General features: G+C 63.3%; 3 protein-coding genes across 8 annotated transcripts; all 3 read left to right on the top strand.

The window, feature by feature from the left end:
- HYAL2 (hyaluronidase 2) lies at positions 1 to 6275 on the top strand. Of its 3 annotated transcripts, none has more exons than XM_017669643.3 (4): positions 1 to 117; positions 3737 to 4707; positions 5163 to 5252; positions 5573 to 6275. In XM_017669643.3, exons 2-4 carry the CDS (start codon positions 3787 to 3789, stop codon positions 5981 to 5983), a joined length of 1422 nt encoding a protein of 473 aa, XP_017525132.2. In that variant the 5' UTR covers positions 1 to 117; positions 3737 to 3786; the 3' UTR covers positions 5984 to 6275. The 3 variants fall into 3 exon arrangements, with proteins under 3 accessions (XP_017525132.2, XP_017525130.2, XP_017525128.2); XM_017669641.3 differs by lacking the exon at positions 1 to 117 and adding an exon at positions 1729 to 1862; XM_017669639.3 differs by lacking the exon at positions 1 to 117 and adding an exon at positions 2703 to 3030.
- Positions 6276 to 6413: 138 nt separating this feature from the next.
- Positions 6414 to 11947, top strand: HYAL1 (hyaluronidase 1). The gene is made up of 4 exons (XM_017669648.3): positions 6414 to 9621; positions 10040 to 10963; positions 11291 to 11380; positions 11558 to 11947. The coding sequence occupies exons 2-4, from the start codon at positions 10064 to 10066 to the stop codon at positions 11870 to 11872; spliced, it is 1305 nt and encodes a 434-aa protein (XP_017525137.3). The 5' UTR covers positions 6414 to 9621; positions 10040 to 10063; the 3' UTR covers positions 11873 to 11947.
- On the top strand, positions 11947 to 15767 carry NAA80 (N-alpha-acetyltransferase 80, NatH catalytic subunit). Of its 4 annotated transcripts, none has more exons than XM_073230613.1 (3): positions 11947 to 12274; positions 12371 to 12496; positions 14429 to 15767. In XM_073230613.1, the coding sequence occupies exons 1-3, from the start codon at positions 11947 to 11949 to the stop codon at positions 15577 to 15579; spliced, it is 1605 nt and encodes a 534-aa protein (XP_073086714.1). In that variant the 3' UTR covers positions 15580 to 15767. The 4 variants fall into 4 exon arrangements, with proteins under 4 accessions (XP_073086714.1, XP_073086713.1, XP_017525133.3 ...); XM_017669644.3 differs by lacking the exons at positions 11947 to 12274; positions 12371 to 12496 and adding exons at positions 12503 to 13365; positions 14249 to 14301; XM_073230614.1 differs by lacking the exons at positions 11947 to 12274; positions 12371 to 12496 and adding exons at positions 13776 to 13905; positions 14249 to 14301.
- Positions 15768 to 15917: the final 150 nt, after the last annotated feature.

Below are 15917 nucleotides of genomic sequence, written 5' to 3'. Positions count from 1 at the left end.
GATCAGATTGGACGACAACAGTTGTCCTGTCTTCAGCAGTGCCCGCTGATCCTACAGGAGATCACAGCCTGAACCCCAAAGACCTCCAAAGTGCAGCCTTAGGTGGACGGCAACCAGGTGGGTGCCCCCCACACCTCTGGCCTATTCCCAGGCTCTGAGCTCAGACCTGCCTGCCTCCTGGGAGTACCTGTGGACACCACCAGGAGAGTGGACTGGGGGCCTCCCTTCCCTCCTGCCCTGGCCTGTGTGGACATTCAGCCTAACATTTCTCAGGGCCTGCTCTGAGGCTGGTTCTCTGCTAGACCTAACCCTTGGCCATCAGCCCGCTCCCAGTTATGAGGGAGGGAGTTCAGAGACAGTCTTCTGCCTCTGGGAAGTTGGTCTGTCTTTTGGAAGCTTAAATTTGTCAAGGTCAAAGCAGGATCATACCAGGAAGCCTGGACTTGGTGTTCTTTGGGTAGCTTCACATTTTCCCAAAAAGACACCAGTTATAAGACCCCGCCATCCTCTACTGTCCCCCATCCCTCGCTGACTGCCCCAGGGCCAGGGTTCTGCCATACCAGATAGTATCCCATCTCCCATCAGCACTCTCCCAGGGAGGGGGAACTCCCTGTCCTGGGCCTGCCCCAGCTGACGGCAAAGCTGGGAACAATGGGGGTCAGGGTAGTGCTTCCCCACCCCCTCCCACTAGGCTGTGCTCACTTCCTTCCTGCTGGCTGCCTGAGGAAATGTCCCTGCCCTGGGACAGTCTGGCCTGGCCTCTGTTTCCCCAGGGGCCTCTGCTCCTGAAGCTTCCAAGGCCTGTGCCCCTTGTCGAGCCAGCATGGTGTTACCTGGACACCACCCTCCTGTGCTGGACTCCTTGTCCTCAGAGCAGACTCCAGGGTGTGCCCAACTAACCGAGCCCATCTTACCCTGCCTTCTGTTAGGAGAGAGGTCCTGGTGTCAGGGAGGTAAGTGGCCAGTGGGAGAGACGAGGCTAGGCTTAGGGTGACCAGACAGTGTGCAGCTTGGTCTGCACCTCTGGGCAGGTCTGCTGGGCCCCAACTGCAGCCCTCCCTAGGGCCAGCCACATTATGGGCACTCCCTTCCCGTGGGAATATAGCCCTTTCCTCGCCCTTGTTGTAAGGACTCCCTCCTCTGCCCTGTCTCAGTGAAATCCCCCCAGGAATGTCCTCTAGCCGGGCACCTGGCAGAGCCCTCCCAGCGGCTGCCCCTGCCCCACCCCCCAGCCCTCACAGTCACATCAACACATTGGCCACTGTCACACTTGGGATACTTCCACTCGGTGGAAAAAAAATGACAGCTCCTAGAAGTTCCCCGACCGACCCCTCTTAAGGCTGGTCCCCTTCTTCACCACCTGCTTTGGGGTACCATAAGCCAAGCATCTCCCAAATAGTTCGACTCCCCATAGCACCAGCACCACTGGGGCCCCTCACACTACTGGGCTGGGCCTCAGCCCCAAGGGCAGGCTGGGGAGGATAGTTTCCAGTGTTAAGGAGGCTGCCGGCTCAGGGGAGACCGGCACCTGAGCGGGTCCCAGCACCCTTCCTGTCACCTGGTGCAGTTGGCCGGGCCAGGGCCTCTGGGAGGGGTGGGGAGGGCAGCCAGCCAGCAGGGCACGCCAGAGGGAAACAGGGTCAAGGCAGCTCCCTCCCCCGCGCCTGTTCCTGGCCCTTTCCTGTCGGAGGGGCAGCAGGAAGTGAGGAGAAAGGGCTGGGATGGGAGGCGGGAGCGGGTGGGAGGGGATGGGGGTTTATCAAGTCGCCGGCGGGCAGCAGCTGGCGCCTGCAAGCCTAGCCTGAGAGGCTCACCCCGGGAGGCGGGAGGCCGCCGACCCATTGGGCGACTATCCCACGCAGGTGAGCCCTCGAACACGGCAGTCTGCACCCCTGCGGCCGCGCTCCGCGCCTCTCCGCCCATAGCAGTGGGCCGGCGGGCATTCCGGGCTCTGGGAGCCGAGCCCCGCACGGGGAGATGTCTAAGAGGCTGGGAGGCTCGCCGCCGCCCAGCTCCAGGCCTGCGCCCACGGGCGGGGCTGCGGGCCGGGAAGCCCCTATGCCGGGCAGCCCTCCCCGCGCTCCATCCAGGACTTCTGCCGGAGGCAGCCTCCTCAAGAGTTGAGGATGCCTTAGGGGCTCCCACAGGCCCCCAGAGACTGGGCAGCGGGGCACGCGAGCCCAGGCACTGGGTTGTCTCTGATGGGGGTCGCGGGCATGGGGGCGCCGTATCCCCAGGGCCCGCTGTTCTGCCGACCCCTAGCCGGGCGGGCCACGCAGCGACCACAGCGCGTGTTGCCAGGACAACCACCGCGGGCCCTCCAGGGGAGGGCGGGCTAAGAGGCGGGCTCTCGGCCCCCTTCCCAGCCTGGCGGGGGCGGGGCGGGGGAGCCCTCATCCATCGGGCTCAGGCATTACTGTCCCGGGGGGCTGGGAACTGGCCCTGGTCAGCGTCCCTCTCTCCACACAAAGGAACCTCCGGGTTGGGGCTACACCCACGGGTGCAGGGCCAGGTCCGAGCCTGCCCCCACCGGGTTCTCGGGGTCCCACAGCACCTCCTCATGGCCAGGCGGAGGAACGCCACCTCCTTTATTCCCTCCCCGGCCCCCGGCCCGTATGCGGTCCCTTTAAGCGGCTGGCCGCGGCGCAGAGCGGACGGACTGTACCACCGGTCGCGAGCTGCGGGGAGCATTCCTGAGCTGACGGACGCTCGCGGCTTAGACTCCAGAAGCAAGCCCCGTTCAGAGGGGCCTCCCGGTCCTAGATGGGCGACCACGTTCCTCCGCGGAGGATTTGGGGGCCTTGGAGCCCGAAACGCGGCCTTGGCGGCACGAAATCCGGACACACCTCCCCCGTTCGGGCCGCCAGTCTCGCCCCGGCCCACCTCCGCGCTGGATTCTTAAAGGGCCCACGGGCCGGAGCCAGCAGAGGCGCCGAGCCGGGCCGGGCCTGGGCGAGCTGCCGGAGCGACCCGGGCTGGGCCAGGGATGGCGGCGGCCGTGGCGTGGGTCCCGGCGGCGCCCCGCGCAAGGTGAGGGCGGGCAGCGCCAGCCTAGTGGCTCTCCCCACGGGCTGGGTTTGTAGCCCCCAGGGACGCCCTTAGGAAGGCGGCGGAGGCACCCCACCCCCACCAGCGGGGCTCGGGCCCCACGTGCGGGTCGGGGGCGGGGTCCCGCACAAAGGCCAGGCGGAGTGAGCTCCACCCGACCGGCCCGCGGCGCGCGCGTTCCCGACAGCGCGCGGGCCTGACTAGTCGGCATTGCCCCTTTGTCCCCGCGGGCCATCTCGCTGGCGAGTGTGCGCTGCAGGACAAGTCCTGACAGCCGAGCCGGGGGCTACACCGACACCGGCTCCTGGCCGCCCCAGGCGCTGGGCCCTGCCTCACCGAGAGGTCGTTTCTCTGCACCCAGAACTCTTCACGGGGCACAGAGTGGACCTCGGGCTCGGGGCTCCTTAAGACATGTCCCGGGTGGTGTGCAAGCATGTACATATCTGTGGGCAGCGAGTCCATAGCTCAGTTCACCAATTCTCAGAGGGGTCATAGGCCTAACAGCAGTCTCTGCCCAGCCTCAGGCTGCCTGCTCCACAGTGGCCTATGGTCTCCGCTGTTACAGGCATGGGACGTCCGAGCAGCCTGGGCACAGTGCCGCACAGAGCGGGGGTTTTGGGAGTGTGGATGGGTCAGTGTTGGGCACCCCCAGGATTCTCTGCTGATGTGCTCTCTCCCAACCCCCCAGTTCCTGAGCTGGTGCCAGGAAGGTGACACCGTCTTCCTGCAGCCCCCAGCATGTGGGCAGGCCTTGGTGCCGCTGTCACTCTGGCCCTGGTGTTGACAGTGGCATGGGCCACAGAGCTCAAGCCCACAGCGCCACCCATCTTCACTGGGCGACCCTTTGTGGTAGCATGGGATGTGCCCACGCAGGACTGCGGCCCACGCCTCAAAGTGCCACTGGACCTGAAGGCCTTTGACGTGCAGGCCTCACCCAATGAGGGTTTCGTGAACCAGAACATCACCATCTTCTACCGGGACCGCCTGGGCCTGTATCCACGCTTCGACTCGGCGGGGCGCTCTGTGCACGGGGGCGTGCCGCAGAACGGCAGCCTGTGGGCACACCTGAAGGCACTGCAGAACCACGTGAAGCACTACGTGCGCACGCAGGAACCCGCGGGGCTGGCCGTCATCGACTGGGAGGACTGGCGGCCCGTGTGGGTGCGCAACTGGCAGGACAAGGACGTGTACCGCCGGGTGTCACGCCAGTTGGTAGCTAATCGCCACCCTGACTGGGCCTTGGACCGCGTAGTCAAGGAAGCGCAGTACGAGTTCGAGTTCGCAGCGCGGCAGTTCATGCTGGAGACCCTGCGCTTTGTCAAGGCGGTCCGGCCCCGGCACCTGTGGGGCTTCTACCTCTTCCCCGACTGCTACAACCACGACTACGTACAGAACTGGGAGACCTACACGGGCCGCTGCCCTGACGTCGAGGTCTCCCGAAACGACCAGCTGGCCTGGCTGTGGGCTGAGAGCACGGCCCTCTTCCCCTCTGTCTACCTGGACGAGACCCTTGCTTCCTCTGTCCATGGCCGCAATTTTGTCAGCTTCCGGGTGCAGGAGGCCCTTCGTGTGGCTCACACCCACCACGTGGACCACGCGCTCCCTGTCTACGTCTTCACGCGGCCCACCTATAGCCGCAGGCTCACTGGGCTCAGCGAGGTGCGTGCCTAGGCATCCGTCTCAGGGAATCGCTTTGCCTTTGGGTTTGCTGGGTAGGGGACAGGCTCTTGCCCCGCAGCTTGCGGGCTCCCCTACATCCCCTCACCTTACTGTCTGTAACTGTGTGAAAAGAAGGCATTATCTCCTCCTTTTGGCAGATAAGAAAATGAGGCCCAGAGATCCTGAGACATTTTCTCAAAGCTTCCCAGCAAACCCAGGGCAGATCAGGGACTTGGGCCTTGTTGTCTGACTTTGGAGGCCGCAGGGCAGATACGTTCTAGGCTCAAGTGGGCGCTTCCTTGGCTTGGGGGCTGGAGGCCCAAAGTAGGGGTGGAAGTGGCTTAAACATTTACAGAGAAAGTGAAACAGCCTCCACCTAGGGTCAGTGTGTGGAAACAGGCTGGGGCATGCCTGCCCTGCCCTCACCCTATGCGCTACTCCTGCCCCCACCACAGATGGATCTCATCTCCACCATTGGTGAGAGTGCAGCCCTGGGCGCGGCCGGCGTCATTCTCTGGGGCGACGCAGGCTACACCACCAGCACGGTAAGACCCACCCAGCCATCTGGGGCTGAGTCTGCAAGCGGCAGGCAGGTGGGGCTTTGGGCCACAACCTCAAGGTGGGCAGACCTTGTCTGACCCCCTTGTCTGCCCCCCACCCAAGGCTTCCCTGGTCCCAACAGAGAAGATGTCCCCAGGAAAGGGGACATGCCTACCCTTTCCCACCTGCCCTAGTGGGCTCTGGTCTCTGCCCCTGCCCTTTTCTCAGCAGCACAGTTAAGGTGCGGCTCTGCAGTGTGGGCCCAGAGTTCCCAGCTGGGCCTGGGGGCTGAGGCTGCTGACCCTGATCCTGCCTCTGCCCCCAGGAGACCTGCCAGTACCTTAAGGATTACCTGACACGGCTGCTGGTACCCTACATTGTCAACGTGTCCTGGGCCGCTCAGTACTGCAGCTGGGCCCAGTGCCATGGCCACGGGCGCTGTGTGCGCCGCGACCCCAGCGCCAGTACCTTCCTGCACCTCAGTGCCAGCAGCTTCCGCCTCGTGCCTACCCATGCCCCAGGTGAGCCCCAGCTGCGACCAGAGGGGGAGCTCAGCTGGGTCGACCTCAACCACCTGCAGATGCACTTTCGCTGCCAATGCTACCTAGGCTGGGGTGGCGAGCAGTGCCAGTGGGACCATAGGCGGGCTGCCGGCCGTGCCAGTGTGGCCTGGGCTGGGTTGCACCTCACTGGCCTGCTGGCTGTGGCAGCCCTGGCTCTCACCTGGACTTCATAGGGGTCTCTCACCCATCTGTCAGGCAGGTAGGAGCCTGCAAGGGGTGAATGAACAAATCTGGAGGCAGCACAGCCCCTGGATGCCCAGTAGGGTGTCTGTAGCAGCCCTCACTCCCCTGTTCTAAGGGGGAAGGGCAGTCCCCTGGGAGGCCCCTTATCTCCCTGCCAGAGAGGGAGAGGGTCACAGCCAGACCTTGGGGGGGACCTAACCCTACTCCCCCGGCCCTGGATGGTTTATTATTATTATTTTGGGGTCTCTTTTGTAAGTTAAATATAAAACAACTGCTCCTGTGCTTGAACTGTCTGTGCCGGGTCAGGGCCTTTGAGAGAATGCAGGGTCTCCCATGAGTTTTGAGCTCAGCTGTGTCTCCGTGTGACTGCTGGGGGCCCGGGACTGCCCACTCTGCAGCTGACCTGCTGGGGCAGGGCCACTGGGTGCGAGGGGACTTCTGTTCCCCTAGCACCAGGGACCTTGCCTCCCCGATATCGAGGGGACAGAAGTAGCAGTTGTACGTAACCTCTGGGGATAGATGAGGCTCACTGTGCTCCTACTAGCCTGTGTGTCCCCAGCCGGGCAGTGCCAGTTGCTTCACCTTGCCCACCCAGGGAGAGCAGGGGAAGTGGATGTTTGATCTTCCCTAGCCGGGCTGGTAGCCAGCCAGCCCCTCCCTGTTCCCACAGGCAAGGGCAGAAGACTCCCCACTCCCTGCTCCCAAGGGCAGTGGACTCCAGCTGCCAGCACCTCTCCTGTTCTGGGTCACAGTCCTCCTGGGTATGGTTGGGGGTGGGGGGATGAACAGGGGATTGGGATTAGAATCCTGAGGTCCAGCCCCTGTCCCACTGCAGAACGCCTGGGGAGTGGGAGGGTGAGGGGCAGTGTCAAGCCTGGGAGCAGGGACACCCTCAGAGGTTGCCCTGTCCTGGCTGTGGGAGAACATCACCCGGGGGGCGGAGGGGAGCCAAGCCAGCTCTGACCTGCTTCATTCCCCTGCCCCTGAAGGGAGTCACCCTGCTTGGGTCTCTGTCCCCCACATTCAGCCATCAGACCCACATCTGGGGTCCCTCTGTCCTTGTCAGTGGTCCCTCGGCCCCTGCCCTCAGGAGGCAGACAAGAAAAGACAAGTGGTGAGGGGGGCAGCCCAGCCATGGGGACTCCAGGGGGGTATCATCAGGGAAGTGCTCTGTGCTGAGCTGGGAAAGGTCAGGGGAAGCTTGATGCTGGAAACAAAGCAGAGCAGAGGCTGGAGGAAGCCCGAGCACAGCTGGGGCAGGCGTTCCAGGCTGGGGCGTGGCTTCCGGGAGCTGCCCACAGCGGCAGGAGGGGCAGCCCCGGGCACCAGGGCTGGCTTTGCAGACAAAGGCCCTGTCTCCCTGCTCACACACACTCCAGCAGTGACCACCCTGTCCTGTGGGGGTGACAGAGGGCGAGGCTCATTGGGGGGTGGGGGCGAAGACCCCATCAGATTCCAGGCAGTGGAGCGGCCCAGGGAGGCAAGCCACCAGGGCGGGGTGTGTTGGGGAGCAGCATCCCTCTGGCTGGGGGTGGCAGAGAATGGAGAGAAGGGGCTGGGGGCAGCGCTGGGAGGGCAATGTCTGTGCACAGGGCGGAGGAGGCTGGAAGGGGGAAGGCCCCAAGGGCTTGCGGTCGTGCTGGGGGCAGACCTGCTGGGGAGAAGACTCAGGTGTTGGTCAGTAAGGCCATGAGATGACGGCGCCCTCAGGAGGCGGGCGAGGAAGCAGGAGCTGTGAGCCGTCCGCACACCTGACTCCCCACACAGCTGTGACCTCCCCCACACTATGACCTTTCTCTCCTAGCTATGACTCCTGTATACCTGTAACCCCCTACGTGCAGAGTTATGATTACCCCACATGTGTGACCTTACACCACTGTTACCTTCCCCAAACATCCGTGACATCCCCTATACAGCTGTGACCTTGCCCTCACAACTGTGATCCCTCCACACAAACCTATGAACCTCCCCAGTGCCAGGATGACCTGGCCAAAGGCCTTGGGGAAAGTGTACCTTGGGGATAAGCCAGAGCTGTCCTGGGGGAGTAGGGGTGGAAGTGGGGACAGAGCAGAGTGAAGCGGCTCAGAGACCTCGGGTCTGTACAACCAGAGGGCAAGCAGGGCAGGCCAGGCAGCTGGATTGACCCCAGCCAGACCCATCCCTCTTGGGCCCACCCAGCAGGAGCAGGCCTTCAGGCAGGGCCCTGGGGTGGGAGGGCTCCTGGCACCCCAGCGTCTTCCTGCTGCTCCACCTGGGATCCAGTCAGCCGGAGAACTGCGGCCTGCTGCTTGGCTGCGTCCTGCTGTGGTACCAGGTTTCGGGGGGAACCAGAACGTAGCATGGAGCCCTGGGGAGGCGGGGCCTGCCGTGATGTTGTTCTGTCAGCTCAGTGCTTGGGAGCTGTGCCAGACTCTCTGAGCCTGCCGTTGCTCTGGGACCTGTTTTCTAAACAGGATCAGTGACCACCTCTGTGACCGGATCCTGTGCTTAGGTTGAGGCTAATGAGCCCCCTCCGTGCCCTCTCCTGCCAGCCAGGAGGACCAATCCCAAGTGTTAGCCAGCTGTGTCACAGCTCCCGTGACCACTGTGCCCCAGGGTGGAGGGGTGTCACTGGTTGAGGCTCAGACTGGGCTGCAGACTTGGGCAGCACATTCTCCGAGGCCAGGGACATGCTTCCTCTGCCCCCCCCCGCAGGCAGGCTGGGCCCGGGCGCAGAGCCGTCTCCAAAGCCAGCTTCTGAGTCAGCAAAACTGTGGAGTGAACGGGCACATGGTCACTGACACATGGATGCTCACCCATGGTCACACAAACAGGGTCTCATGGTCACAAGGCCACAGCGTCTGGCAAGCGCCGGGTCCTCCACGCACACACATGGGCTCTGCTGGCGTTGGCACAGATGGTTGCTAACTGGGAATCTACAGAGACACAGTCCCTGGCCCGGTACGCACACACAGGTGACACTCAGCCCTGACTTCATGAGCACAGTGCCTCTCAGACTTAGACCCTTAAAGCAGGGATGACTTACCCACTAGGCACAGGGCCTAGGGCTACAGTACCTCTAGGCCCTGCAAGAATGTTTTAATTTTTCCATCAGGGAAAATATATATTAATCATGAATATATAGTAAGGAATTCAGTCTGGATTACATTTGCCTTTATATGAACATAGTTGTATATTTTTAAATACTTTTTTGAGGAGAGGCCAACAAAGGCAGAAGCGCCCAGCGCCCAAGAACAAGTGCCCTCCTTGGGTATGTGACCCCCGAGGCCCCCAGGCCCCCGGGTCACAGGCAGGCCGGCCCCCTGCCCTGCCTCCGCCCACACCCCAGGCCTAATAAAGCCCCAGAGCCTGCCCTGTGCTGACAGGGTGGGAGGGACCGCTTCCAGCCCAGCCCCACCTACCAAGGGCACTTTGTGGGGGTGCAGAGGTGGTTCCTCGGCCTGGCCCGCCCTCCAGCCCGCCCCCAGGCTGGGTGTGGTGGCCCCCACGAAAGCTCTGCGCTTCCAGCAGCGGAAGAGTCCTAAGGTGCAGCTGGGGCCTGAGTTGAGGAACAGAATCTTGCTGAGCCCTGCCTAGGCCCTTACCCTGGGGTCAGGAAGTGCGGAGGCCGAGGTCCTTCAGGCCTGAGGTCAGCAGGGACACGCGGGCCCGCTGGCGGGTGTGCAGGAGGGCTGGGCTACCCTGTCTTTGGTTGCCGCGCGTTCCCTGCGCTAATAGGCGGGCCAGGATTCCCAGGGGAAGAGGCAGGAAAGGCCCCCATCGTCAGGTCAGCCTGGGGGCTGAAGGTTTGGCTCTGGGCCCCTCTTCTCAAGACATGTCATGATGTCTGTGGCCCTTGGGAAGAGGGCAAGTGAGCTTAGGCCAGGGCAAGGCCTGTGGGAGATGGAGGGCAGAGGCTGGGCCTGGAGACGGTGCTGCCCTCTTCCATGCCTCTCCTTTGCCCTCTGACCACTGGCACCTGGGCCCTGCCAGTGTGAGTTCACGTGAAGCCAGAGCAGGGCCTGGGGCTTTCCAGGCCTGCTTGCAGCTCTGCCTCTCCTGGACAGGTTTCCCTAGACCCACCCTGTGCCATGGCAGCCCACCTACTTCCCATCTGCACCCTCTTCCTGACCTTGCTTGGCATGGCCCAAGGCTCCAGGGGACCCGTGGTACCCAAACAGCCCTTCACCACCATCTGGAACGCAAACACCCAGTGGTGCCTGGAGAGGCACGGCGTGGATGTGGACATCAGTGTCTTTGACGTGGTGGCCAACCCTGGGCAGACCTTCCGTGGCCCTGACATGACCATTTTCTACAGCTCCCAGCTAGGGACCTACCCCTACTACACTTCGGCTGGGGACCCTGTGTTTGGTGGCTTGCCCCAGAATGCCAGCCTGGGGGCCCACCTCGCCCGCGCATTCCAGGACATCAAGGCTGCCATAGCTGCATCCAACTTCTCAGGGCTGGCAGTCATCGACTGGGAGGCATGGCGCCCACGCTGGGCCTTCAACTGGGATGCCAAGGACATTTACCGGCAGCGCTCACGGGCCCTGGTCCAGGGGCAGCACCCCAACTGGCCGGTTCATCGGGTGGAGACAGCAGCTCGGGACCAGTTCCAAGAGGCTGCACGGGCCTGGATGGCGGGCACCCTCAAGCTGGGGCAAGCACTGCGGCCTTGTGGCCTCTGGGGCTTCTATGGATTTCCTGACTGCTACAACTATGACTTTCTCAGCCCTAACTATACAGGGCAGTGCCTACCGAGCATCCGTGCCCAGAATGACCAGCTGGGGTGGCTGTGGGGCCAGAGCCGTGCCCTCTACCCCAGCATCTACCTGCCTGCAGGGCTGGAGGGCACAGGAAAAGCACAGATGTATGTGCGGCACCGTGTGGCTGAGGCATTCCGTGTGGCTGAGGCTGCTGGGGACCTCAGTTTACCAGTGCTGCCCTATGTCCAGATCGTCTATGACAAGACAGACCACTTTCTGCCCTTGGTGAGTCTCTTTCTTTGACCCGGCCCACCTTGGGCTATAGGTCCAGCAAATGAGGCCACACAGCCTGGAAGCACTTTCGTCCATTCGCACATTCTTTGAGCACCTACTGTGCACCAAGCTGTGCTCAGCACAAAATAGTCGGCCTTCATCAGAGAGATGTCCCTGCCCACATGGCACTCCCAGGCTCGGGTACAGGCAGGCTCGCCTCTAGCCACCAGGGCCAGAGCAGCCCTAGGTGGGGTTGTGAATCCTTTGTCCCCTGCAGCGGTGTTATGGAAGTGTGCTGTGGGGAGGGGGCCCACGGAGCTTTGCTGGCCCTTTCCGCAGGATGAGCTGGAGCACAGTGTGGGGGAGAGTGCAGCTCAGGGGGCAGCAGGAGTGGTGCTGTGGGTGAGCTGGGAGGACACGCAAACGAAGGTGAGCTCTGGCCCGGGCAGGGGTTTCGCGGGTGGGGGTGGCACTGCCCGCCTGATGGCAGAGACCCTGGCCCACCCTTTCCACCCTGGACCTGGCTGGCCAGCAGGTAAGTACCTCAGTGCCCTCAGTGGGGCTGTGAATAGCTGTGGTGTCCCTGATGCCCCCCTACCCACCCAGGAATCATGCCAGGCCATCAAGAAGTACATGGACACCACGCTGGGGCCCTTCATCCTGAATGTGACCAGCGGGGCTCTTCTGTGCAGTCAAGTCCTGTGCTCGGGCCACGGACGCTGTGCTCGGCACCCTAGCCACCCAGAGGCCCTCCTCATCCTCAACCCTGCCAGTTTCTCCATCCAGCTCACGCCTGGTGGCAGCCCCCTGAGCCTGAGAGGTGCCCTCTCACTTGAGGATCGGGTGCGAATGGCTACAGAGTTTAAATGTCGCTGCTACCCTGGCTGGAAGGGAGCACGGTGTGAGCATCCCGGGGTGTGATGATTGGCCACTCATGGAGATGCACGAATTGAGCACCTGTTGATCTTAAAAATACAGTTATTTCACCAGCAAAAATGAGTTTCTTTGGGAATGGCAGATTTACAAAATCCAGAGAACAGAGGAGAGGAGGCTCTTTTACAGAGCAGAGGGCCAATCTGGGAGGGCTGTTGCAAGCAAAAAGTTCTGGAGCCTCACGCAGCGGCTCCTCATTGGCTAGGCTGTTGCTAGGGTGGAGGAAACCTTCCCTCCTCCTGGATAGAGCAGGCTTCTTCCGCCCGGGTCTGCAAAGGGTTGCAAGGAGCGGTAGGCCAAATCTCTCTTGGCCCGACTCCATCCGGAAGGAGAGGGTGCATCATTCACTTCACATCGCCATGCACTCCGAGCCTGGCCTCGTTTTCTCAGGTACAGTGTCACCCGAGTCCCGGTCAGTCCGTGCGCAGCCACGCACAGCTTACGCCCGCAGAAGCACACAAGGTCCCGCGCTCTCCCGGCCCCTAGCCCGCGGAACCCGCAGCCACGGAGCCCACCCGGGGCCTCTGCCTTACACCGTGCATGCTAGGCGCCAAGCAGGCCAACTCATTCGGTCCTCTGGCGCGGTGAGGACCCCAAAGCACACCTGGGAGGGTAAGCGCTTCGCCCCAGGTGCGCGGCCCCACGCTGTGCGGCCGTGGGAGGAGGGTGCTCCGGCGAGCAGAGCGGCGCAAAGGCCCCAGGGCCCACGGAGCCCCGGGACGGCTCCGGGCTGCTGGCTCACGCCTGAGACGCACAGTCGCAGACCCCTTCCCACGCCGACGCCGGCCCCAGACGGCAGCTTCCCGGGACGGGGCACCTATTTCAGAAACCGGCGGGAGGCGGCGGGCGGGCGGGCACTGCGGGGCGGGGGCGGGGGCGGGGCCAGCGCTGAGACAGGGTCTGTGTCGGGCGGAGTTGTGACGCGCGGGGAGGGGGCGGGCCCTGGCCGCCACGCGACACTCGGGACCCGGGGAGCGCCGCGGGCCGCGACGGCTGCAGTGCGTCCGCCGCGCCGCCAGGGGCCAGCGCGGGCGGCCGGAGGAGCCAGAGCGGGACCCGACCCTGCCGAGCGAGGACGCGGAGCCCCCCGAAGCCCGGCTCCAGCATGTCAGTACTGCCCCTCCCCACGCGGCGTATTCGGCCCCATCGTCCCCGCGCATGCGGGCCTCGAGTGGCGGCGCTTCCTCGCACGCCATCCCCGTGTTTGTCGTTCTCTCAGATCACTCCAAGCCACATCCACTCGGAGTCAAGCTCTCAAAGCCCCCGACCCACTTTGTCACCCACTGGGTGGGAGGGGAAAACCGAGTAATGGGGGAGGTCGCCGCCTCGTAGGACCCCAGGAGCCCTGCCCACAGTGGGCGGGGCGGCTCCGAGGGGGTGGAGCCCGCGGGGAAGTCTGGGGCTCCAGACCCAGGGGCGGATCCTGGGACTTCCTTCCTCTTGGTCCAGAGGTGCGGCTGTTGCGGAGGTGGCTGATGCAGGTGAGGGGCACGTGGTGTGGGGAGGGGGCTACCTATTACTGACGAGTGTGGAACTAACCCCAAGTTCAGGGACCTTCCTGGGGAGGTGGGGAAGGGGAGCCAGGACGTCCGTCTGGAGCAGGTGAGCAGAAAGGTTAGGGCCCAGTGGGCCCCCCCACCCCCCAGCGCCAGAAACTCCCCAGCATAGACCCTCCTGCCAGCAGGGCCTGGAGCAGCATGGGCAAACAATGTGGTTTGGGCCCAGGGGCGTCTGGGCCTTCAACCTGGTGGCCGTTGGACACCCCGGTGGATGTAGGAAGGAAGCTGTGGTCCTTATCTAGGGTGGCTACCAAACTCAGGCCATGGGGAACCATCTGCAGGAGCCACGTTGCTGTGTGACTGAGCCAGGCCTCTTGCTAGTGCTGCTCGGGACCATCTGGGGAGAGCTGGCGTTATGTCCAAAGCATCCCGAGCTGGATGGAGTTGGGGATATGGCTATGGGCTTTGTGCCCTGGGCAGGGAAGGCAGTCCAAAGTGGGTGGAAAACAGCCTGATGAGTGGGTAAGTGGTACTCCAGGATTGGCTAGCTGGCAGGCACGGCCCAGGTGGTCAGAAGGCTGGGACCTGGGATGCAGGGAGAAGGAAGGGACAAGAGAGCCCCTGGGGTGCAGCTACGTTCCCTCCAAAGGGAGCCTTGGGTGGGTTTCAGCCAGGGGTCATAGTATCTAGTTTGCACATTCTGTCCGATGGCATAGGACTGGATCAACTGTCCTAGGGAGAACAAAGCTGTAACCAGAGCAGGCTGGGGCCAGGACTCTTGGGTTCTCTGTCAGCCTATAGCCCTCAGCCACCGTTCAATGTGGGGCAGGATACCCTTGACCCATGCTCTCTGTTGTCCATCTAGTCCGCTCCCCCGGATATAGGGAATGGTCTCCTCCAGGTCCTCTGTACCATCCGGTGAGTATAGGGACAAGGTGCAGCCCACCAGTTCAGGATGCATGGCCTCCCTGGCACCCTGTCAGCCCCTCCCTGCCCCAACCCCGTCCTCCCTCCTGGCACAGCCCAGCATGGCTGTTGTCCACAGGAGGAGCACCCTTGTGGTCCGAGGAGATGCCACTTCATGGAGACTGTGGCCTTAACGCCCAGCCTGGTGCTGAGCCACCTGAAACCCAGCAGGAGATGACCTTGGCTCCCAGCCGAACTCAGCTGGGCGTGGATTCTACACATAGGCAAGAGCTGACCCAAAGCCCTGACCCAGGGCTGACCCCTACCCCAGACCCTACACACTGGATGGAGCTGACCCTGAGTCCCAGCCCAGCCAAGCCGATGCTGGATCCTGCACGCCGGCCAGAGCTGACCCTGAGATCCAGCCTGGCCAAGCTGACCCCGGGTCCTGCACGCCAGCCAGAGCTGGCCCTGAGCCCCAGGCTAGCTGAGCTGATCCCAGGCTCCACGTGCCGTCCAGAGATGCCCCTCAGTTGTGGCTCACCTGAGCTGCCCCTGGAGCCCTCACAGCCCCCAGAGAAGACTCCAGCCCCCAGGCTAGCTGAGCTGACCCTGGAGCCTGTGCACTGCCGACCCGAGCTCCTAGGCGCCTGTGCTGACCTTATCAATGAGCAGTGGCCCCGCAGCCGTGCCTCCCGCCTGCACTCCTTGGGCCAGTCCTCAGATGCCTTCCCTCTCTGCGTGATGCTGCTCAGCCCCCACCCCACACCCGGGGAAGCCCCCATTGTGGTGGGCCATGCCCGCCTGTCACGGGTGCTGGACCGACCGCAGAGCCTCCTGGTGGAGACAGTGGTAGTGGCCCGAGCCCTGAGGGGCCAAGGCTTTGGCCGCCGCCTCATGGAGGGTCTGGAGGCCTTTGCTCAGGCTCGAGGCTTCCGCCGGCTGCACCTCACCACCCATGACCAGCTGTACTTCTATGCCCACCTGGGCTACCAGCTGGGTGAGCCTGTGCAGGGCCTGGTCTTTACTAGCCAACAGCTGCCTGCCACCCTGCTCAGAGCCTTCCCCAGGGCCCCCTCCCCCCGGCCACCCTGCAAGGCCCCTGGCCTGACTGCCCAGGCTGCCCCAAGAACAACCAAGGGGCCACCATTGCCACCACCTCCTCCCCTGCCTGAGCCCTTGACCACCACACCCCCACCTCCAGCAGGGGCCCCTCCACAAGGCCTGCCGGACACGCAGTACCAAGACCTGAGAGGATGCCCCATATTCTGGATGGAGAAGGACATCTGAGGGCCTCCCAGGGCAAGGCACTCTTTCTGGGTCGGTGGACTGCCCCGCACAATACCTGTGTCAGCCCACTGGCCATACCTCAGCCTTTAGCCCCTGGGGCAGCTTAGTGCCAGTGCGGCCAGAAGATGGCGCCACAGGTGTGGCTCAGAGCTGTCAGTGTGGCTGAATAAAGACTTCTGTTAGGTGTGGCTGTGACAATTTTGTTGACCCCTGTCCTTGCCTTCCATTCTCATCTATGGTCCCCTGTCCCTACAGGAGCTCCCATATCTACTTTAGCCCTGAGCCATAGATGGAGGGACATGTGCTCTCTGCCCCTCCCACTTTGCCAGGCCCAGGAG

The sequence above is a fragment of the Manis javanica genome, chromosome 3 (assembly GCF_040802235.1).
Source record: "Manis javanica isolate MJ-LG chromosome 3, MJ_LKY, whole genome shotgun sequence".
NCBI lineage: Eukaryota > Metazoa > Chordata > Mammalia > Pholidota > Manidae > Manis > Manis javanica.
The sequence above is the reverse complement of the archived record's forward strand: the minus strand, read 5'-3'. Positions and strand labels throughout refer to the sequence as shown.